At 38.6% G+C, this 23,256-nt stretch overlaps 1 protein-coding gene across 5 annotated transcripts in view; it reads left to right on the forward strand.

Annotated features, from left to right (window-relative positions):
* The window catches only part of SPATA6 (spermatogenesis associated 6), a 49,705-nt gene that overhangs the window by 10,168 nt on the left and 16,281 nt on the right, over positions 1 to 23,256 (forward strand). The window contains exons 5-10 of one of the 5 annotated variants that reach the window (XM_064147571.1): positions 1,169 to 1,293; positions 5,756 to 5,836; positions 8,405 to 8,704; positions 10,295 to 10,349; positions 12,079 to 12,119; positions 13,734 to 13,909. In XM_064147571.1, coding sequence (XP_064003641.1) covers positions 1,169 to 1,293; positions 5,756 to 5,836; positions 8,405 to 8,704; positions 10,295 to 10,349; positions 12,079 to 12,119; positions 13,734 to 13,909 — 778 coding nt within the window. Of the gene's footprint in view, positions 1 to 1,168; positions 1,294 to 5,755; positions 5,837 to 8,404; positions 8,705 to 10,294; positions 10,383 to 12,078; positions 12,120 to 13,733; positions 13,910 to 23,256 lie in introns of all 5 variants that reach the window. The other 4 variants (XM_064147569.1, XM_064147570.1, XM_064147573.1 and 1 more) reach the window with 4 other exon arrangements.

A 23,256-nucleotide genomic window follows, 5' to 3' on the forward strand; every position in this document is an offset into this window, starting at 1 on the left:
GTGCTTCTCTGGAGTACCTCACCAGACTTTCTACTTGAGGAAACGTACTAAATGTGGATTCTTCTTGTGAGAGGGCAGAAAGATCTTGCATAAGGAATTTAATTTCAGGGGTCAGAGATAAGGGTGATGCAGCCCACATATGCTGACAAGATTACCACAATAAATATTTTGGTTTGCACAATTTTTAATTTTTTGTATAATATATATGCAGGGTTTTTTCCCCCTGAAAAGTAACAAATAGCAATAGTTAAACAAATCTTGAGATAATGATTTTGATGTTGCCTGTGTTTCTTTCTTAATACTATGCTGATTATTACTACTGCTATTGCTGTTCTGTAATATGGAAAGACACAGATTTTCATAAGAGATTGGCTGCCATTAGAAAGGAAACTGGTTTCTTCTGTGGCATGGAAGGGAAAGAAAGAGGAAAACTACTTAAGAATTGCATAGAGAACTTCTCTTGTGTCTCTTAATGAGCTGATACCTTCAACACATGAAGGCTATGGACCTGATGAAGTGGGTCTATAGGAAGGCCACAAAAGTGGTCAGGGGACTGGAACACCTCTTCTGCGAGGACAGGCTGAGGCAGACGGAAAAGAGAAGACTCCAGGGAGACCTACTAACAGCCTTCCAGTAGCTGAAGGAGGCCTATAAGAAGGCTGGAGAAGGACTGTTAACAAAGTGATAGGACAAGGGGCAATGGTTTTAAATTAGAGAAGAGTCAATTTAGCTTGGACATTAGAAACAAGCACTTTACCATGGGGGTGGTGGAACGTTGGGACAGATTGCCCAGGCATGTAGTTTGCGTCCCATCCTTAGTGATATTCAAGGTGAGGATTGACAGGGCTCTGGGCAACCTGATCTAATGGAGGATGTCCCTGCTCATCATAATGGAATTGGACTGGGTGATGTTTACAGGTCCTTTCCAACCCAAATCATTTTATGATTTGATGATTCTTTACTTTTTTTTTGCTATGACAGTGAAACACACTTTCAGAGTAGATTCTGCACATTGCTGTTGCTGCTGATTTAATTTGATATGTTTAGCTTATAGTGCAATATGAGTTTTAGAGCCATGATGTTAAATTTGTACAGAACAACATTTATCTTAGTTTCAATATGCTCTAGTGTTGGTATTTTCCAATTAAATTACATATTTTCTTTTTAGTAGGAAAAATTCTAGCTACATATGAAGAAAATACAAGAGATTTCCTGTTCCCTGACCCTAAGCTTTCCAATGGGCACCGTGGTTTAAATCGTGAGATTTTAATGAAGAGGTCCTCTTCTTTTACAGTGAGTGAATATCTGTGGATTGTATTTATGTTCCAGTGTGTTCACTGTTTCAGTGAAGAAAACCCTTGAATTACTTCAAATGAAAAGTGATTATTCTGACAGATTTTGCATTTCAGGTGTTGCATGAACTTTGGTGAAGGTATAATCTTTTTTTTTTTTCAAAATGCTTCAGGGAATTAAGTTTGTTTCCAGTTGGTTTGCAGTGTGGCACCATGACACATTCTCCATTTAATTTAAACTCTGGTGCAGCTGGCGGTTGAAGGGATGCAAGGGAAGAGGGAGATGTCATATCAGAGTCACAGTTCTTAACAGATAAACCATGTAACCTTTCTTCTGACTATCTCTCTGGCATTCTGTTACAGACCATTTTTGGTACTATTTAGGACAATGACAATCAGAACAAATTTACAGTGTTGTATCTGTAAGACCACCATGAAAATTGTAAGCCACTAAAACTTAGCTTAGTGCTGCACAATTGTTTTTCAATTCCAAAGTCTATTCCTTAAGGTCTGTTCAGGCCATTCACTTTCATTTAGTTTCTTGCCTTTTTTTCCAATTTCAAAAGAAGTTATGATAAATGACAGCTAATTGGCAGAATAAGTGCAATGGATCAGTGTTAATTTTCTGGAGATAAGGGCTTATGTGCACAGCAAATGAAAATGGAGTCATGTCCCACTGCCCTTTCATAGAGTTTGACTGCTGAATCATAGGTGTGGTGGAGTAACTCAGGAAGGCACTTTGAAGATGATAGTGATGATGTGGGAGATATTTTGGGTTTGCTTTTCTTATTTTGGTTAAGTTTTACTAGTGGATTATCAGGACATTTGGCATGGGAGAAGAGAGACTCATTTTTGATTGGATTAAGGGCACATGGCAGGAGGAAAATGCTGACTAAAGGTCACTGGCATTTTTTAACTGGTGTAATCTTTCCCCTGCATGGGCAACATGGACATCACACAGTCACTTGCAATTGGAAGTGCTGATCTGGTGTCTGATGTTTTGTTACATTTGAATGAAGTAAAATTGTGCTTCTGTGATACACAGTGTATGGTTCTGTGACAGATTAATGTGCCCCTGCAAAAAGCAGGCATTATTTTTTGGCTACAGCAACTCTTTGATATGCCTTATCCTATGCATATTAGTGGTGGATCTAGGAAAGAGCTTTCACTTGCCTTATCGGTTAGGTGGTTTCCTGGTATTGAGAAAGGATAGGGAAGCAGTGATAGATGAGGGTTTTTTAGCAAAATGGTTTCAGATTTTTGTAAATGCAGTATAATGAACCTTTTTAGCAGCAGAGTCACCAGAGAAGCTTGAGAGCTTTCTTTGAGCTGAATTCTTTAATACCGAAAGTATGTGTTTTCTAATAAATTACATCTACTAAAATACATACAGTTCTAATAAATTTCTCTAATGAAGAGAAAGTGCCATTATTTGTGAGCTGTGAGAAGATGTGATTAGAGGCATTTGAATGTGTAGCTGACTGATAACACTACCAGATTTAAAAAGTGACTGATGTAAGACAAATATCTACTTCCATGTCCTTGCCAGCAGTAGAAGTGAAACCCATCTTTGCCCTGGAATGAGGACTGCAGAAGCATCTGTTGCTGTCACAGACAGAATAGTTTAAGAAACCATTTTGGCATATTGACCCTGTTTTCAGGAAAAATAAAGAAGCTGTGTTTGAAACTGGAGGGATGTACCTAAAAAGAATCTCTACTACTTCTCCTTGCATGCCAAATGGAGTAGCTGCAGGAGGCCTTTTACCTCCAGTAGAAATGCAATCTCAAGTGCATCCATCTTCTAGTGTCCCTAAGCTTTACTGGCAACTATCTTTTGCTAACTCTGTCAGCACCGAGCACTGAATGTGAATTCTAAGCAAAAGGAAAAAATGTTAAAAAAGGTCTTGAGAACTTTCACAGTATTCCTATGCTAGTCAAGTCATGTTCTTCCCACATGAAAAGTTATTTATAGCTAGCTGAGATGTTGAATATTTTTGACTGACAGCTGTGCTTCAGTGCCACTTTGATTCCCAATAAATTTGTCTTTTATTAAAAAAATAAAGGTAGCAACAGCAAGGTTACGGTTGTGCAGTTCAGATAGGCAGTGACAAGCAGTGTCTGATTAGCACTACTAATCTGCCAGTTGGAAGGAATCCCAAGTTGAGAGGATCAGAACTCCTTCAGAAATCTGGCACTTAGCTGATAATGTCTCTGGCTAAATGTCTTATGAGGCTTACAAACACAATGAGTGTACAAGATGTGCCTCGAGTTATCTCTCCCGGTCCAGTGTTGCCCAGCTGAGGCTTTTGCTGGCTCTTCTGTATTTCTCTGCAACCCTTGCCTTGCAGAATATGTTTAAGCCTTGACTGGTGGTGACTTCTTACAGACTTTCTTATCTCTATTCCTCACTCTCATGCAGTATTTTTACGATGTTACTTGAAATAGTTTCTTTCTAGTTATGCTTTCTTTCATTAGCATACCAATACAAGCCCTATTAAATTAACATGTACTTTTTAAAGCTACAGACTTGTAATCATGCTCCTTATAGTCAAAAGCATTTATTTGACTTGTTTTCTAACCTGTGTTCTAAATACTAACCACCTTTATAGTTTTTGTGTGACCATATATGAATATTATGTCCGTAGCAGTTGTGATTAGTGACTGGCGCAGGAGTAGTGACGAGCCTGCTCAGGAGGGCTGCAAACACCACTAAGCCAAAGGCAGAAAAATAATTCCAAACATACCTTTCTGGCTGGATTTTTATTTACAGGTGCATTTGGAGCAATATGACAGCCTTTACATAATACTATAGTGAATACTTCAGCAATATCTAGTTTAAGAACTACAGAAAAGAGAGGAGCGCCTCTGATTGCTTTTGGCCTATAAGTTACTTTTGACATATCCACACCTTTGTATGTGAGTGCCATCCTGTATTCCCTGTTCACAAACCTGAAGAAACCATAGATTTGGTTTTATTTGTAATTATTTGGTTTAGCTATGGGTATTTTACAATTCTGTAATTATTCCAAGCCTCTTTAAGAGCAGTAGGTCCTTTTCTATTGCTTTTTGTAGAATACTAATTCTGATGTGTCTTTTTTTAAATTGTTGATAGCACTTGACAATTCATTAGTAATAAAATTAGTTGATTAAAGATGGACAGCTCTTTTATATGCTCTAACTTGACTTGATTGAGTCCTGGACTCTGTTAATTGCTATAACTGAGCTTTCCTGGCATTTTTGTCATTTCATTTCCATAATCTAACCTGGAGCCAGATCATGCTCCCTTTTGGGAAATCAGTGTGTTTAGGCAGGTGGTAGTGAATACTTTGTTTCAGCAGTAGACTTCACTCATGGAGTTCCTCCTAACTCTTCAGGCAGAATCACAAACAGACCAGCTGCCTTTCATTTCCTAGTGATTCTGTGTGCTCATGTGCACATATCCCCTTGCATACAGAAGCCTTGTGGCGGCAAACTCTGTCCATGTTCAAACAAGAGGGGGTAGAATGTTGTAGGACACTTGATTCCCTCTTTGCTTCTCCTGAGCTGAGATGCACATAAATGATTCCCACTTGTTTTCAGCATATGTTGCCTTTAATAGTTTTGTGCCTTTTTTAATATTGCTGTTTTGGGAAATAACACTTGTGTGTCATAATGTCTGCTATTTACACCCAATAAACCTTGTATATGTTGGTGAAATATAGCTAAATTTAACAGGAAATAGAGCTCTCAGAGGAATTAAGTTTCTAGACATGGCTGCAGTAAAAGATGAGTTGAACAGAAACTGTTAGCCATGTAATAATGGGGGAACCTGCTGACCACTAGTACATGTTGGTTTACCTGTACTAGTATGGTACTGACTGACCAGGAGGCCCAGCTGGACTCTACTGATTCCAACTAGGGCTGTCTCTTGCCAGCCATGTGTGTAAGAGAAGGCTGAGACGAACATGGGAGACAATCCCCAGAAATCACTTTGCTCTAATGGTTACTGAATAAAGGTTATTCTTAATCATACTGTTACAAAGTAATAGTTATTTGCAGTGTCACTCACTACTTTTTGAAATGCTTTTACTGAAAAGCACAGTTGAGATTATTTATAAATAAGTTTCCAAAGTAATGAAATTCCAGAGTATGACTGGAATTTTTATTGATGTTATATAGCATGGCATGAAAAAGTCTTTGAAAGTGTTTTTGACAAAGAAATGTATTGAAATAAAAGTCAGACCTTAATTGTTGTATGAAAGCAATATAATCATCTGTAATTGAATTGTCAGAAATGCAAATGTTACCATCTTGACATTTACCATTGCTGTTCTGTCTTTTCTAATTATCTTTATTAAAGTCTGAAATTAACAAAGGAAATGGCTGAAAATTAGGAATGATTTGTTACATTATGTGACATTTACTTCTTTGATACCCTTTATCTTGAGTTGGAGCTTGATGTTCAATTATTGTCTCTCTTCTAGGGAATTGCACCAAAATTGAGATTTTCTACGAGCTCCCTTATTACAGAAAGTCTGTTAAGCTCAGGAAGGAGTCACATACAGGTTAGCATAATTTAATTGTTTGCAATTTAATTTCTAGATTTAATATTGATAGCCTTGGTTCAAATTTTTGCATATACTGCTCACTTCAAACTTTTCTCATTCTTTTGTTGTGGTTAAAGCAGTTATCATGGGTGCTTGACAACTTGATTAAATTTTTAATAAGTATGAGTAAAGAGTGGGCTTGGTGCATGACAGTAAATGCTGAGAGTTTCTTGAATCTGAAACAATTATCAGCTGCTATGTTCTATGATCAGCTGAAGTGTCAGTCCCTGGTGTATTTGTAGGTGGGAAGATGCCTTCTCACCATTCCTTCCTGCCACTTAAAATTAAGAACAGTGAAAGCTAGGTAAAGTCAGAGAAGGTACATGATCAAAACCAAACCAATTAATTTAATTGTTTTCCATAACAATATCAGTAGCAATAATGGAAATGAAGATTTTTGTTGAAAAGGCTGTCACCAGTATAAATCTGGAAGTGCTGCTTCTGCAGTGAGCAAAATTAAAAGGGAAGTAGCTGAAGAGACTAGAGAGAGAATCAAAAACACTTCTGTGATGGGTTTGTTTATTTGATTGCACTCTTATCTCTGGGATCAGAAATTTAGTTGGATTTCCTGGTACAAGCTGTCATGTAAAGTACTCTTACTTCCTCCTTTTTTGTTCCATTATTGGAAAAACGATGCAGTATCATTAAAATGGAATGGCTGTCAGAATGCAAAGAGGTTTAGGTGAAGTTGACTGTTTGTGGCGTGGACAATTAGTGCATTGAGAATTTTCTACCAAATTATCAAATTAAATGTAAAGAAACACTTAGATGAAGAATTAAAAAGAAACAAAAAGATGAAATTGTCATCGTCAGAAAACTTAACTTCCCTGGAGATGACTTCAGTAAAGTCAGTTTGGTTTAAAATACAAAGTGTCCCTAAAAGTATTCAGCGTGTTGTAAACAGCCTATCGAATTTGCATATGTTGCAGTGAAAGTCTCGTTTTACAGCTGGTGTAAGCCAGAAGCCCAGCCTACTTCCCGTGAAGTCAAAGTTAATTTTTAGAGAATTAGGTCTGGTTTTGTCGGGCTCATTTCCAGACTGTGAGCTCTTAGCTTCTAGTACAGGCATGAGAACAGCAGTGGCATGAGTAGTCAATGCTGATGCTCGGTTCAACGTGTCGTGATGCCACACTCAGCCTCGTTGGGTGTAGAGGGAAAGACTTGAAGGCAACCTGGTCATTTATTTTGGGTTCCTCTGGAATGGGGTGGCTGCCTGCAGCAGTCAGGTTTAAGACCTCAATTTCCTCATGCTTGGAGAAGAATTTCTAACAGAATGAAAAGTCTTGCAGTGCTGAGATTTTTATCTCTTACAGCCAAAATTGACCAAAATGCTAATTATCCATCCTGAGGTATTCAAAGTTAAAGCATGCTGCTAAGTAGCCTGATAAGAGTTGTGCAATCTAGAGTGCCTTGACCTATTTAGCTTGCAGAGTAATTGAATGCTCATTTAATGCCAGAAATTACAAGGGACTGCTAATGTATTTCAAACAAAACATGAGTGCTGGAAGCAGTTTCTCAGAATCTGAAATCAGTAGCTGAAGAAGTTAATAGTTACTTGGAAGAGACGTCAAACCTGACTATTAGGTAAGCTTTACTTGTTATAACAACAGCACCAGCCCGGTCCTGTGTTGTGGGAAGGAAGATTGTGAGGCTGGTTGATCTTCCACTTTTCTTTATTCTGCTGTTTGTAGGTATTTTGAATATTGACTCAAGAGAGACAATAATTGATAATGGTGAGATTTTTACGAATTTTAGATAAAAAAGATCTGTATTTTGTATGCCATGTGCCACTTACAGAAATAAACCCTGACAATTCTATGATTGTATGATTCTTTGCCTCTTTTTTTTACCAAAGCAGTCATGTGATTTGGGAGGATCTCTGAAGATGATCTTTAAAGTTGGGGGTTTTGACTAAACATAGCTCTTGATTATAACTCTTTAAAGAAACTAGTTAATTCCCCATGATCCAAGAAAATATAGATTTCAGAGAATGTAATTGCACTTCATTACAATCATATTACACTGTGAAGCTTTAGGCAACTTTAAATGCATATAATTTAAGCTATTAGACAGGCTTCTATTTTTATTTATCTATTTTATTTTAAAGGCTAAGAATTTTAAGAGATTGGGGCGGGGGGGGGCTAAGTTTAAGTAGATGAAAACCATGCTTCAAATCTGTGTGCATCCACTCCAGTTTTGTTTTAAGTGAGCTTGTGACAAAATTCAGTTTAAATTTTTACAGTCTTTGTACAATATCTGTGTGAGAAAACTAATTGGGTAGGTATCAACCATTTAACCTTAACAACTGACACGCAGTAATGTGTGTTTTAACCTCCTTCTGGTCTCAGAGAAAATGGTAAATACATTGTTGCTTTTTAAATTGCTGTTTGATTACAGTTCTGTGAGGAGAACTTCAGCTGACATGGCACCTATTTCTGTTAAAATTATTAGTTCCCTGTTGGCATTATTTTCAGTGATCTTTGTTCTGCATGCTGTCAAAACAGATAATTTCTCTTTTCACTTTAGGATGGTTTGAACTGGCTACATCACTCCACTCCAAATGGAAAAGTGCAAACAAAGTTACCAGAGAAAAATATGTTGTTACCAGAGAAAAATACGTTTTCACCTGAGAAAAACAGGCACAGCTTAGCAACAAAGAACTACGAGCAGCCTACAATAGCTTCTAAATCACGTTCTCCATCTCCATACACCAAAAGACGAATGTGTGAGCTATCAGAAGCAGCCAGGCAACGACTGGCCCATTTAAATCTTGGTCCTTTTGAATTTAGAAGAGAAACCGATAAACCTCCATTTGTAGTTAGACGGGTTTGTATTCTCTCCAAAGTGCTTCCAGCTTAAGCTCAGATCAAATATTGTTCTTTCGCTAACTACCGTGCCAAAAATCCATTCAGCTCTTAGTTTAGATGAATAATTTTTCTCTCCCTAACAGTCTGTCACATAGTGATTTAAATGTAAAATTAACTAAAATTTCTTTTATCCACGTTAGTAACAGACAAAGATCAAATTCTTTCATGAATATCTTGGTTAAATTCTCTGAGGCTCCATTTCTTTTCTTCCAGCGCACTAGACAGGATAATAGGTGTATAAATTCAGCTTGGAAGTAATTGATACTAGTATTAAAAACTCCAGAATAAGACTTTCAAGAAAGAATGTCTAGTCACATTATGAACATTTACACTTTCTCTCTTTCAACTTTTTTATGTTGGCATCCTATAATCTTTGAAACACTTCCTTTGCCCAGAGCGACATCTCTAACACCATGCCTTACAGTTCATAACCAGCCTGACTTTAGCACTCTCATAAGAACTTCTTGCTAAGCATACGTAAAAAATTGTTCTGAAATTAGCTACTTATTTGAAGAAATTTGCTTTAATGCAAAGGGAACAGATTTCCTAGGCTCTTGGAGGATCATGTTCTCCTATATATTTTTTTCTCTTTTTTTTTTTCCTTTTTATGATGGCAACAATCCTTTATTTTTAGAAGTCCACCTTAAATGTGTAGCAACAAAATGGAATCATTCCCACTTTGTGTACTCGTCACAGTCATTGAGATAATTTAGTGTTTAATTAGCTTGATTTTTCACTTTATGTAAGTTGTTTCTAATTTATGTACAAATAAATTAATATCTTGTCCAATTTTTAGAATGATTTTCTAGAATGATTTAGAATGAGTTTCTTCTTTTAGAAGTTTTATTCAACCAATAGATAGGTTTGTTTTAGAAATTCAGATTAGCCTTAATAAGCCATTAATCATTCATCAACCTACTGTTTATCTCTCAGATATTTTTCTTTTAACTCATTTTAATCAATTCTTCTGTTTTCTGATCTATAGGTGAAGTTCACAGTTTAATTATAGCATCTGTAAATACTGATTATTGGTGTTGATTGCTTGGTTGTGTTTGTACAGAAAAGGGAAAAGCTTGTCTCTTAGTGTACCATATCCTGGCTGTCATGGCCTTCCTAGATTGAGAATGCTCCTTTTAGGGCATCTTTACTGCTTAAGACTCTTTTGGCTTGGAGGTTTTGTGTTACATAAAGATTAAAATTAGATCCTGTAAAATGTAATGTTTTTAATTAGGGAGAGATTCAGATCTCCCTTAGTGATATCTGAACTGCTTGGAATAAGTATGAGATACCACAAATTGCACTCATTATAGATGAAAGAGGAACAATCTATTTATTTTTTTAAAAAACAATGTGTTGCTCAGAGTTTTCTGGACCTTTTTAGCACCATTTTCATTTATGCATAGTGATACCAGTAATAAATATAATGGTGATGTGAAAGTAGTTTTAAATAGTATTTAAATAAGAATAAAATATTTCAGAAAGCACTTGATGTAATCTTACAAAGGAAAACAGGATAAAAACATGTTTTTTACTGTATCTTTGATTTCAGATCGAACAACTTAGCCCTGGTATTAAACTTCATACCTGGTGTCCCACACGAGAAGGTACAGCAGAAGCCTGGACTAATGTAGACCACGGTCAGTGTTTTCCAATATATAGCTCATTAATACTGTTGTTTTCTGCAGTAGTTTACTTAGGTCTGTTTTGTTTGGGGGGTTTTGGGTTGGTTTTTCAGTTCTTATTAAAAAAATTAGTCAACAATGGAGAAAAGGCTGTGCTTTCTTCCTATGAATAGGAAGAATTCTGAATTAGCCACTGCTGCAAAAAGGTAGTTGGGATTGTTCTTTACATCATGACATTTGGAACGTGGTTCTACATGATGTGAAAGTAGGAGTAGAAAATACCGAAGCCCAGGCGAGTGCTGTTTCACTCCACTTATTTTGATGAGTTGGATAGTGGAGCAGATCTGCACCACAGTCTGTGGGTGTGTTGATCAGTCTTGGAGTATTGATCACTTTGAAGTTCAAGGGCTCTGTTGCTTCCAAAATGAGTAATGTTTACTTCAGCAGTATTCGTGAGTGGTGGATCAGTGACTTAACTGTTATTAATGAGCATCTTGGATGTGCTCATGTATCTGTTTTGGCATTCATTGGAATCAGTGAGTGAGGATTTAATGAAAGGTATGGGACTAGAAATTTAAGAAAGTACCCTAAAACTTGATTTTATTGCATGTGCCTGGCAATATGAGGATTTTAATGAGTCTCATCAGTATTTGTTTGTTATGTGTGCTCTGCCTCAGTTTTATTGTGCCTCCTCGCTAATTATAAATTGTTATAGAGCAAATCATCATGAAATTGTTGTTTTGCATTTGTTCTTTGTAATAACACTGGGTTTAAGGACTTTAAAAGTTTCACATTGCCTCTGGGAATATGGAGTAACTGGATAACATAACAGACCTACTACTATCTGATACCATTGCATACTTATGAAATTATTGGTGGTTTCTGGACAGCTGTTAGAAGACCAAAATGTACCTCACTGTTAATCTCTAGGGGTTTCACTGGTCACCTGCCTGTCCCCTAACTGTAACTTCTGAAAAAAACACAAAACCAAAAAACACAGGTTCCTAGGGTAAGAAATCTTGAAACAGTTTAGTCCTTTTTTGCTTTCATGCAGGTAGCTAACAAAGCAGAGTCTTTGTGTTGCCATACAGCATAGAAGGCTTGCATCTCTTATAGGCCTGTTGGTGGTTCAGTACAAATTTGTAAAACTAATGAGGAAGGCAGAAATAATTTAATGTCATTCTCTCAGAGATGAGGTACCTATTGACATTGGTGAAACATCCAACCTGGTATATATCTAATAGTTTTCCAATGTACGCTTTTATGGGTTTTGCAATCATGTCTGTGGGTCAGTGTTTCAGGGAAGAAATGAAGAGGGTGGTAGGAGAAAGGTGATCATGAAAAAGTTTGTTCAGAGAAGAATAGTTAACCTGGGATTTTTTAGGAATGGTAGGGCTTGATTTTATATTGATTTAGGCAGTTAAGAGCTTAACAAAAAAGTGTCCCTTCTGTCCCTACGCAGAAGACAGTGCATGCACTGATTTGTTATTATAAACATTGTACTTCATTAAATGTGAAGTCATAGTTTTCAGCTAAAGGAAGTGATTTCCTGAAACATCCTGAGGAAACTGTTTAGAATTTCACAATGTATAATAATAAATTGCTTTACCACTATTTGGGAGGAGGGGTAAGCAATTTTGTAAAAGATTTCATAAGATTTAGGACGTTGAATTTTCCCTTCATTTTCTCCTGTTTTTCTTTCCCTCTCTAGATCCTTCTCTTCTTGGCAGCTACAGGCTCAGGAAAGCAAAAGTGAGTACTCTGAAGTGGTATTGTTTGCAGGTTATTTTTTGGGAATCTCTGGGTGAGGAGGATTGCCTTGCATAGGTATTTTTGAAACTTCATCTACTGTAGTATCAAAAGAAATGAAGAAAAAAGGACATTTTTTAATCAGATCTAACCCAGTTTAGGCTTGTTGAGAGATTATTTATGAACAGAAGTGTGAAATGTAACACTCCATAAGAGATTCATGCCCATAGGTACAGGACTTTGGCATTAAGGCTTATGAGAATCATAGAGTCTTAGAATGGTTTAGGTTGGAAGGGACCTCAAGGATCATCCAGCTCCAACCCCCCCACGATAGGCAGGGATACCTCCCACTAGAACAGGTTGTAGAAGACAACAGAAGGCTGTGGAAGAGCCTTTGCCCTTATCTTCCCAGTCATTCTGTGAGCACTTTTCATTCTGGAATTGCATGGAAAGGTAGTATTGGTACAACTGGCAAGCTACTATTCTGTTACTTCACATCCTCCTTTTGAAAAAGAATTAGATGCTTCATGTTTTAAACTCATCTAAAGATTAATATCAGGGGTCTGGGTTTTTTCAATTCTTTCCATCCTCATTTATTTGGTTTTGCCTGTGTTCCTGAAGTACTGTACAAGTTGTGGATTTAGGCCTTTAGTTACGTACTACGTTCCCTTAGATTCCATAATGGGTAGGAAAACCAACGATAACAGGGAGGAGGAAAGAAGGGGATAAACTGTGCTATATGTTAAAAGCATTTCTGTCAGATTCTAAACTTTATTACCAAGGATTGCAGTTTTATGTACCACGCAAGTCTAATATATTGTGCTACTTCTAGATTGTTCCATAGTGGTAAATGAGAAACCATAAAGAACAGAATTTCTACTAAGTAGTCTAAATATTGGGGAGGGAGGAGTGTAGGAGTGTTTTCTTTTTTTGAATTACAGCTATTTCAAGGTCATGTTGTCTTCCCCCAGTCCTCTGGCTCCATTGCCAATGGGAAAGTAGATTTTAGGAGCAGTAATTGGAGAATGCAGATAGCAGAGCTACAGGTTAATTCACCATGTTCTTGATGCCACTAATCACTTGTGACTTTCACAAAATCAGGACTGAAGAGAACTCATTTTTTTCATGCCAGACCTGTAAGAGCTTTATTTAAGAGGCGAAAGGCTTTCCCAAAGCTGCATTAAAACAACCACCTCACAGCCTGGAAAGAGCTAATAAATAACCTGATTGTTGTTGGTCTGGGCATTTTTGTGAGTTTTGAGGGTTTTATGCAGAAGCTGTTTCTCAAAGCTAAGTCCCCATGCCAGGTGAAAGGGAGTAACCCATTTTAGGGGCATGAGATTCTTGGGAAGGGTAGGTCTTTAAGCTGTGCAGTTAGAAAAGGTGATAAAAGGGCTGTTTCAGCAAACTTTGCCATGAGATGGTGTATTAGATATCAACAGAAACACTTAAACCAGAGCTCTTTCTATGAAACAAAGGTCCTTGTTCTTTCCCCAGCAGGCAAATTTTCCTGCATGTGTAACCTTTAACATTCTGGTTGAAGAAACCAAAACATTAAAATGTTCATCTTAGTATTCATAATAAATCTTAGTAAGGTTTTCTGGGTTTTTTTTGCAGACAAAATCTACTCATGGAAAAGACTTTGAGAGTTCTGGTGTTTGCAATGAGGATATGCTTGCAAATCCACCTGATAGACAGTCTCGTTCTGCTGGTTCATTGGAGCATTCAGCGCCTCCAGCTTTTCAGAAGCATTCTCCAAGTTCTGTGCTAAATCGATCATCTCTAAGGGAGAGGTAATGACTTGGTTTTGTTTGTAAAATTGTGAAGTTATTAACATGAGCAGATGATAACAGTACTTTCATGAGTACAGTTTGCGTTTTTGGAGGTGTACAGGCTCAAGAAAATGAATTTTTTTTTCCCCAACAACTCTTTTATTGTGTAATTTGTCCTCAAGTGCTGTGCTTGCCATCACCTCTCTGCTTACTGAGTACAATCCTAATAATACACCAATGAAAAGGGTCTTTGACACTTGTGTTGCTAACCTCTGAAACAATGAGGTCCCAGATTTCAAGTTGCCAAGGTTCCTCTAGAAGAGAAGATATTTAAATAAATAATCACTTTTTCAGAGGTGATTAGAATCTCAGGACTGTAACTACAGATTCATGTCAAGTAGGCTTTATTTGATGTGCTTGGAAGTGTTTTTTTCCTTTTGACTTCAGACTAGCGTTTGTAAGCATGTACTTGTGGCTGTGTTGTTGTCAGCTATGTGACTAGTGTTTGTAAGATGCTTGGGCTAGCTTTAATCTAGTCAGTGTACTATTTTCCAGTCTTTCTGCTTTATTGACAACCTAAGAGTTTGTTTTGTTTGAACTGAAGTCTGGGCCTCTTCAGCAGTTGTGTGTTTATCTATTGCTGTACTAGATGGCTTTCTGGGAACAGAAAAACTAGATACAAAGCTGGGCCTGAATAATAGAATGCTTAAAGTAACTGGGAGAAGCTGAGGATCAAATTGATGTCCTGCTCCAAATGTTGTGTTTCCTGAGGCCCTGCTTGCAAATGTACTGTGGTGGTTAGTTCACACTCATTCCAGGCTTTTTCTTCCATTGGTCCCTCATTTAGTCAGTGCTTGCAGGGTGTGTTTTGTATCCTACACACAGCCTCATGTCTTTTTCAAAACAGGAAAATTGCCACTGTTTTTTCCTTAAGAAAAATGACAGATGGCAGGTGGGAATTGAATTTTTAATACTCATAAAGATCAAGTTGGCGTTTTAACATCTCCCTCTGCTTGAAAATTTGCTTGTTTGTTGTTCTGTGTAATAGTATTTTTTGAGAACTGTTACACAGAGATCCAGAGGGATCTGGGGTTTGGAGGAACTTTCTTTGTCATCTTGTCTACATCCCCATTCTCTTCTGACAACATCTGGGGAAGAGATATTGTAATAGTGACTTCTTTGTCCTTTTTGTCAGTGGTACTCCTTTTGGAAATGGAGAGGGGGTAAATTCTGAAATGCATTAGATTTAAAGCTGACAATGTCCTTTATACTCTTGGCAGGAAAGCCTCTCATGCTTTGAGCTGCTGTTAAATACATAGCAATTCAGTCATCTTCCAGTTAATCTTGAACTTGTTTGAATGTTCCTGCTTTTTATGAACTCTCTCCAGACAAGATTTGTGATCTTGTGAAATTGTTTTTCCTTCTCATTAGAACAAATGCTCTCAGCTCTTTAGAGATGTAACATCACTTTGTGTTAAAGATGTAAGCATTTATTTTTGTCATGAAAAATTCAAATTGAGGTAGAGGACATAGTCTTAATATTATCTCTGTTTCATGCTTCTGAGATAATGGTTTTAGCTGACTGTTGGAATGACAAACATGGATCAAAGGTCAGTGTTTGGAAATGCATGCAAACACTGCTGTTCAGCTCATTGAAATACAGAGACAATCAGTACTACTGAAAGTAGTGTATTTGCAAGAATATAGTTTCATCTTAAAGTATTTTGGTGTTTGTTTCCTCAGCTGTATTTTGAATTACAAAGACAAAGAGCTTAGCATATCTATGATATTTCTTTTAATGCTAGTCAACTCACAGTCAATATGAAGTTTGACTCCCAACCTCAACCTTTAGCTCTCTTTTTTTTCCCCTGTATTTTTTTTTAAAGGTAGTGTGAAGTGAATATCTGCCTTCTTGGGAGTACTTCCCAGAACCCTGCTGAGCAGTTGTTAAGCTACTGCAATACTTTCCCGTGATACAGAAATTGGGGTCTTGCAAAAGGTCCTCTGAGCCTTTTTGTATCCTTTCTAGCAGTTTCCAGTCCCTTTCTGTGAGCCTGCTCAAGAGACCACAAATCAGTTCTCTCTCCCCTTTTCCACTGGGTTAGAGCCAGAAGCAGAATTGTAAATAGATTTGCTATTGAACAAGGCAACATAGTATTGAATATTTATATTTCTTATTTTACTTTCACATTTTTCATTATTGAGGTCACCTAAGGAAAGAATTTGCTGGTGTAGCAAACCAGCAGCAGAGTCATGTGGCCGTACAACTCCCCCTTTTGATTCTTTCTCCTGTACAGACCGACTGCACAGACATTATTCAGATTCTACCCACAGTCTGTAGCCAGTAGTATGTCAGTGCAGTTGACCAGCACCAACAGTCTGGTTTGGTGTGCATAGGTAAGTGTCCTTTATGCTTTCTGAAAGAGCATTAGCAGTGCGTTCTCAGTGCTAGTGCAGGAAATCAAAATTCAAATCAAATTCAGTCTTTGCTTTCATGGCATGTATACATCATCATGCACGCTTAGGAGATGGTGCTTCTCTCAGAAGCTAAGCCTTCTTTGCAGCACTGAAATCTGCAGCAAAGTACCTTTCATAAAGGGGAAGAGAAATAGTGGTGGCTTCTCTAAGGTAGTGACAAAAGTCCTCTGAATGGAGCTATGTGCTGGCACAAGAGAAACCCTTTTCTCAGGAGACCACAGCAATCATATGAGTGTTTGACCAGTTCTATTAAGAGGCAAAGTTACTTCTGATGCATTTGGAATGAAAGGATTCTTTTTTCTACTCCTGAAGAGGCAGGCTTTTTCTTCCAGGATGAAATACAGCTCAATGTCTTTTTTTTTAATGTTCTGGTTATACTGCTGATGTGTGATCTCACCTACTATACTATTTCACAAAAACCTACATTCCATTAGTTGTAAAACAAGGGTTAACTGGACCAGATGCTCAAAACAAGGGTTAACTGGACCAGATGCTCTTCTGTAATATTCCTGTAGTGGTTCACTATCATCTTTTTATGTTATCATTTTCCAAGTACTGGGGAGATACCAGCATGAAGTTATGACAGTAGATATAATGGCAGATAGTAATAGTCAGTTGTGATGGTTTGGGCTCTTACCCGCCCCCCCACACTTTTGAATTTGCCCCAGCTAACTGAGATGGCCTCTGGGAATATAAGTGAAGCTATTTATTTTACAGCAGCAAATATACAAGCAGCTATTTACAATATAAACAGTTATATACAGAAATATACAAAGGATAAACAATACAGAAGCACAACTCCCCTCCCAGAAACCTGAGTCCCCAGGAGGGGCTCTCAAACCACCCCAACACCTCCCCTTGCCCTCTCAACCTTACCCCAGTTCTCAGGAAGAAGAGAGGTGCAGCCAAGAGGTTAGGGAGCAAGATTAGTGGGAGCAAATTTAATGAGATGTGACTAGGTCTGAAGGCAAAGGCAGAATGAAAGACAAAAATGGAGAATGTTTTATTTCTTCTTCCCAGAGTTCTCAGCGTGACTGTGAGCGAAGAAACACAATTGTTTTTCATTTCACTGCCCATTATCTAGTTCTTTTACCAAAACATTCCAGCTTGCTTCAAACTAGCACATCAGTGCGAGATCCTACCTGAGGTCCTTGAAAATTCCAGTCATCAGAAGCTTTGGCTTCTGCAAGCCTGAAATGTGTCACCCCCAATCCTAGGTATGAGTTTCGTTGCATAGCAAAAGCCAGACACAACTAGTCCAACTAATTTTTTTAGAGAGTGGCATGCATCCTGAGTGAGGATATACTTCTGGGAGAGTGAATGTTTAAGTTCTGAGAAATCTCTGCTACGAAGTTGAACACTGAAGAATTTGTCAGACTTCTTAAAAACAAAAAAGGCTTGCTCTAGGGAGAAGGCTGCAGCTGGGGTTCCTGTCTATTTCTAGACATTTAAAAATCATTATTTGCTATTTATTTATTTAAATTGTAATATGGTAGTAAGGTCATTCTTGAATCTTCTGCATCTGTCAGTCACACCTCTTGGCAAAGTTAACTTACTTTGTTGGGATCAGCACGTGAAGATAGCATTTCATAGTATGCTCTGTAAAAACCGATCAGTACCTAAGCCCCATGTCATGTTCTTGACTGTGGTGGTTTGGGTGTTACCCACTCCCCCCACTTTAGAAATCACCCAGACTAGACTCACCTGGCTCTGGAAATTGAATGAAGCTTATATTTACAGCTTAGCACAATATACAGATATTTACAGTATATAGTTATATATGGAAATATACAAGGTAAAAGGTAATACAGAAACACAACACCCTCCCAGAAACCTGAGTCCCCAGGAGGGGCTCCCAGCTGCCCTTCCACCTTCTCCTTCCCCTCTACCTTACCCCAGATGTTGCCTTGTGCCCAAGGAAGAATCGAGGGTCAGCCAGGGGGGTTAGGAAGCAGTTGGATTAATCAGGTTAGGTTAGAGAAATGCAGCTCAAAGCCCAGACAGAGAGCGACTGCCTTATCTGTGTTTGGATTCTTGCTCTTACACCTCTCAGCAAGCCTATCAGTGAAGCAGACATCACCATTGTTTCCCTTTCACAGCCTGTAATCTAGTTCTTCTCACTAAAACATTCTAGCTAGCTTCAAACTAGCACATTGACCAACATCTGAACTATTTGTCGTTTTCGTTTGTTGACTTTGCAGCAGCAATAAGTAAATTTGAAATTGATTGGGGGTTTTTTTGTATGAATTAATAAATTCATAGAAGATGGAAGTTAATGGGAAAACCTCCAAAGAGAGTGAGGAGGGGCAGCACATTTATGACATACCATGATTTAGTACCAGAATGACTTAAACTTTTTGGAACAACTGCTCAGCTTAGAGTATTGCCTTCCATGAAATTTTGGAAGTTGTTCCCCATTGAAATTTCACTTTTTGCATGAGGATTACATATCTTGCCAATGGTTTAAGAACTAGATTTGAAACTTAGGAAGGAAAGAAAACACTGATTTAAAAAAAGTCAGCACTCAAAAGTACCTCTACCACTTCAAGTCCACTTTGCTGGACTTCAGCAAAGCCTTTGACACTGTCTGCCACAAGAAGCTCCTAGCCAAGCTGGCAGCTCATGGTTTGGACAGATTCACTCTGTGCTGGATCAAGAGCTGGCTGGATGGCAGAGCTCAGAGAGTGGTGGTGAATGGTGCCACATCCAGTTGGCAGCCAGTCACAAGTGGTGTTCCCCAAGGATCAGTGCTGGGCCCAGTCCTGTTCAATATCTTTATTGATGATCTGGACGAGGGCATTGAGTCCAGCATCAGTAAGTTTGCAGATGACACCAAGCTAGGAGCAGGTGTTGATCTGTTGGAAGGTAGGAGAGCCCTGCAGAGGGACCTGGACAGGCTGGATGGGTGGGCAGAGGCCAATGGGATGAGATTTAACAAGGCCAAGTGCAGGGTTCTGCACTTCGGCCACAATAACCCCAAGCAGCGCTATAGGCTGGGGACTGAGTGGCTGGAGAGCAGCCAGGAGGAAAGGGACCTGGGGGTACTGATAGATAGTAAGCTGAAGATGAGCCAGCAGTGTGCCCAGGTGGCCAAGAGAGCCAATGGCATCCTGGCCTGCATCAGGAACAGTGTGGCCAGTAGGACAAGGGAGGTTATTCTTCCCCTGTACTCAGCACTGGTCAGGCCACACCTTGAGTCCTGTGTCCAGTTCTGGGCCCCTCAATTCAAGAAAGATGTTGAGGTACTGGAACATGTCCAGAGAAGGGCAACGAAGCTGGTGAGGGGCCTGGAACACAAATCCTATGAGGAGAGGTTGAGGGAACTGGGCCTGTTTAGCCTGGAGAAGAGGAGGCTCAGGGGTGATCTTATTACTGTCTACAACTACCTGAAGGGACATTGTAGCCAGGTGGGGGTTGGCCTCTTCTCCCAGGTAACCAGCAATAGAACAAGGGGACACAGTCTCAAGTTGTGCCAGGGTAGGTATAGGCTGGATGTTAGGAAGAAGTTTTTCACAGAGAGAGTGATTTGCCATTGGAATGGGCTGCCCAGGGAGGTGGTGGAGGCACCGTCCCTGGGGGTCTTCAAGAAAAGACTGGATGAGGCACTCAGTGCCATGGTCTAGTTGACTGGTTAGGTCTGGGTGATAGGTTGGACTCGATGATCTTGGAGGTCTCTTCCAACCTGGTTGATTCTATGATTCTATGATTCTAAGGCCTAACTGTCAATGAGGCTTTTGAAAGTCAAGGAGATTACATAGAATGGATGAGAATATTTTACCTTTTTAAAAATGATTATTTCCTCCTGAAAAAGGGGAAGAATAAATGGGCACACAGCTAAGCTGTCAACTTCTGCTTCCAAATATTTAGACTTCTATGCCTTGACAGTGTGTAATTGTTTCTACTTCATAGCAGTGTCCTGACGTTGTGAAAGCAGCCTGCTTCTTCCACTTTAAGTACTGCGAGGCTGTAAGGACTTTTTTGTTGGTATATTTTCATTACAGTTCAGGGACTGGTATGTGCCAGTATAGTCTGAAACACTTTTGTGCTCTATCTGCAGTAGGGTTCATAGCCATGAGTCAATTTAAGAAAAAACAAAACTAAATTGCATCCTTTACTAAGTAGACCAGCAAAGCTCTGAAATGCAGCCCAGCCCTTCTATTGTGCCTCTGCACAGACCAGTATACACTGAGAACCAGGTTCATAGTACTAAATTACCACTTCATCTCTTAAGAATAAAGCCTACTTCTCCATTTACTCTGAATGCTGCATAAACACATGCTTGGATGTGAATTCTTTGAGTGTTTTTCTATTTCAGAAATAAATATATTTGCTTTTCTTAGGAATCTCTCTTACTGTACGATCTTGCAGATGGTTGAGTTGGGTTTTTTTTTAGGTTACCCTATGCTTTAAGAGTTCACAGGATTGCAGGATGTTAGGGGTTGGAAGGGACCCAAGGAGATCATCGCGTCCAACCCCCCTGCCAGAGCAGGACAATACTATCTAACACAGATCACAGAGGAACACATCCAGACAGGCCTTGAAAGTCTCCAGAGAAGGAGACCCCACAACCTCTCTGGGAAGCCTATTCCAGTGCTCTGTGACCCTTACAGTAAAGAAGTTCCCCCTTGTGTTGAGGCAGAACCTCTTTTGCTGCAATTTACACCCATTGCTCCTTGTCCTATCACAGGTACAATTCTTTCTCCCACTTCCTTCCGACTATGGTAGTGTTCTCTCCAAGTTCTAATCTGGTGCTACAGGACTTCATTGGATTTCTGTCTTCTGATACTTTGTCCTTGTATGTGGTTTTGCCCAGCACGAAGTCGGTGTCTTTGAAGCTGGAGAATTCTGCATGGAGGGCACATGCACCAAGTTGTTCACAAGGATAGGAGGTGTGATGGTGGGGGAAAGGGTCATGACAGGGTTACAAATATTCTGCAGTAGGCTTTTGCATTAATTCTGTGCAGATAGGAAAGGTATTAGTATCTCCTGCTGACATGTGATATTAACATTTTTGCTATGTACGAGCGGGTGATTGGATTGTCTGACATTTGAATATACCTATTTATTACATCTCTCAAGTTTGCAAGCTGCTCTTTGACTAGAGTACATGGCTGTTTGTAGCTCTAATGGAGTATTTCATCCTAATGGATAAAATTACCCATGAGCATAACTTTAATCTTTAACACAAGATCTAGACTATCTGCTTAGCTTCCTTTTTTGTTTGCCTTCATTTGGGTTTTGTTGTTTTCGGGTTTTGGTTTTGGTGGGGGTTTTTTTCCCATCAAGGTAGATGCTGTCTGTATGACCTTAAAAAAATTCCTTAACTCATAAAAGAAAAATGCTTTTAGTCACATTACAAGGGAAAATGGTGCTGTTTTCTTGATCAGACTCGACACAACATCTCTGAAATTAATCTTGAGAAGTTCTCTGATTGATCTGGCTTTTTCTAGGTCACTGAGCTATATTTCCAAAGTGTTTATACAATCTATTGGAATCAATAAACAATTTAAACTGATGTAGCTGCAGAATGTTTGCAAGTCCCAGGGAAAATTGAAAGTATGACAAAGAATACAGCTGTAGAAGTTTATTTCGTTTATCAGGACAAAACAGTCATTGAAATGAAATGACTTTCCTTTCAACATTGCAATATGATAGCGACACCTTAATCACATAAATAAGTAGCTAGTCATTTTCAAAACTCGTTGTTGGTGACTTTGGGCAAATGGAATCCATTTATTTATGCTCTAGGAAGCTGTGCTGTAAAGCCTGTTTTATAAACTATGTCCATTCGCAGCGTGAGAATATCATAGAAAGGTTTCACTTCAGATTATGGTTATTTCATTTCAGGTATGATTTTATTTCAGTTGGAGGTTTGCTTGGTGTAAATATTAACATTATGACTTTAAATGTGGATTAGACTCTGTCGTTATTACTAAAATTAGACAACAACCGGACTAGGAAGGCTAACTAAAAAGAAGCTGGTTCTGGTTTTAATCACGCTTAAGGTTTTGATTTTTGGGGGGCGGAAGAGAAGTTTCGGGTTTGTGTGAGCAGCTGACGTTCCTTATGCCACAGCGCACACTAGTGGTTGGATCAGTAAAATCACCTGAAGACATTTAATAGTTCTTGAATTAAGTGCTTAAATCATCCTCTTCTTGCAGACACAGCCACGTATTTTCTAAATGAATACACCAGCAAGCTGAGTTTTCTTTTCATTTTTTTCCCCAGAAGTAAATACATTTATCTCCAAGGATGTTTGTAAATGTAAGATTAATAACAATGATCTGAAATCTTACGTACGAATTTCATAACATTTATTTCCCAAAGGCAATCTATTCCAACTTCTCAGCACCAGCAACCTGTGTGTTGGAAGAACAACAGCTGCTGTATTAATAAGAGGATATGCCATGACATCACAGGGCTATCTTTTATTTCTCAGGTGGAAAATTATTCACTCTTACTGCATTTAGGGTGCAACAGTTTTAAACATACATTTCAGACGTTCTTTAATGTTAGTAAATGTTTGTAAATGCTAGTGGGAGGTCATAAGATGATAGTAGCACTTCAGCCCCTTTATCTATCTTTTAAAAAAATAGTGTTGGTTTTGGATTTCTTTCTTGTTTTGTTTTGTTCAGAATGCCACTAGTGATAGAGCTCATAGAATCATAGAATCAACCAGGTTGGAAGAGACCTCCAAGATCATCTAGTCCAACCTATCACCCAGCCCTAACCAATCAACTAGACCATGGCACTAAGTGCCTCATCCAGTCTTTTCTTGAAGACCCCCAGGGATGGTGCCTCCACTACATCAAACTGGATTTGACTCTGTTAGGGAAATGAATGCTCATGTCTGCTGAAGTTTTTATTTCTTTAAAGGCAAAGCTTTCCTC

This window comes from Pogoniulus pusillus, chromosome 8 (genome assembly GCF_015220805.1).
Source record: "Pogoniulus pusillus isolate bPogPus1 chromosome 8, bPogPus1.pri, whole genome shotgun sequence".
NCBI classification, from domain to species: Eukaryota; Metazoa; Chordata; class Aves; order Piciformes; family Lybiidae; genus Pogoniulus; species Pogoniulus pusillus.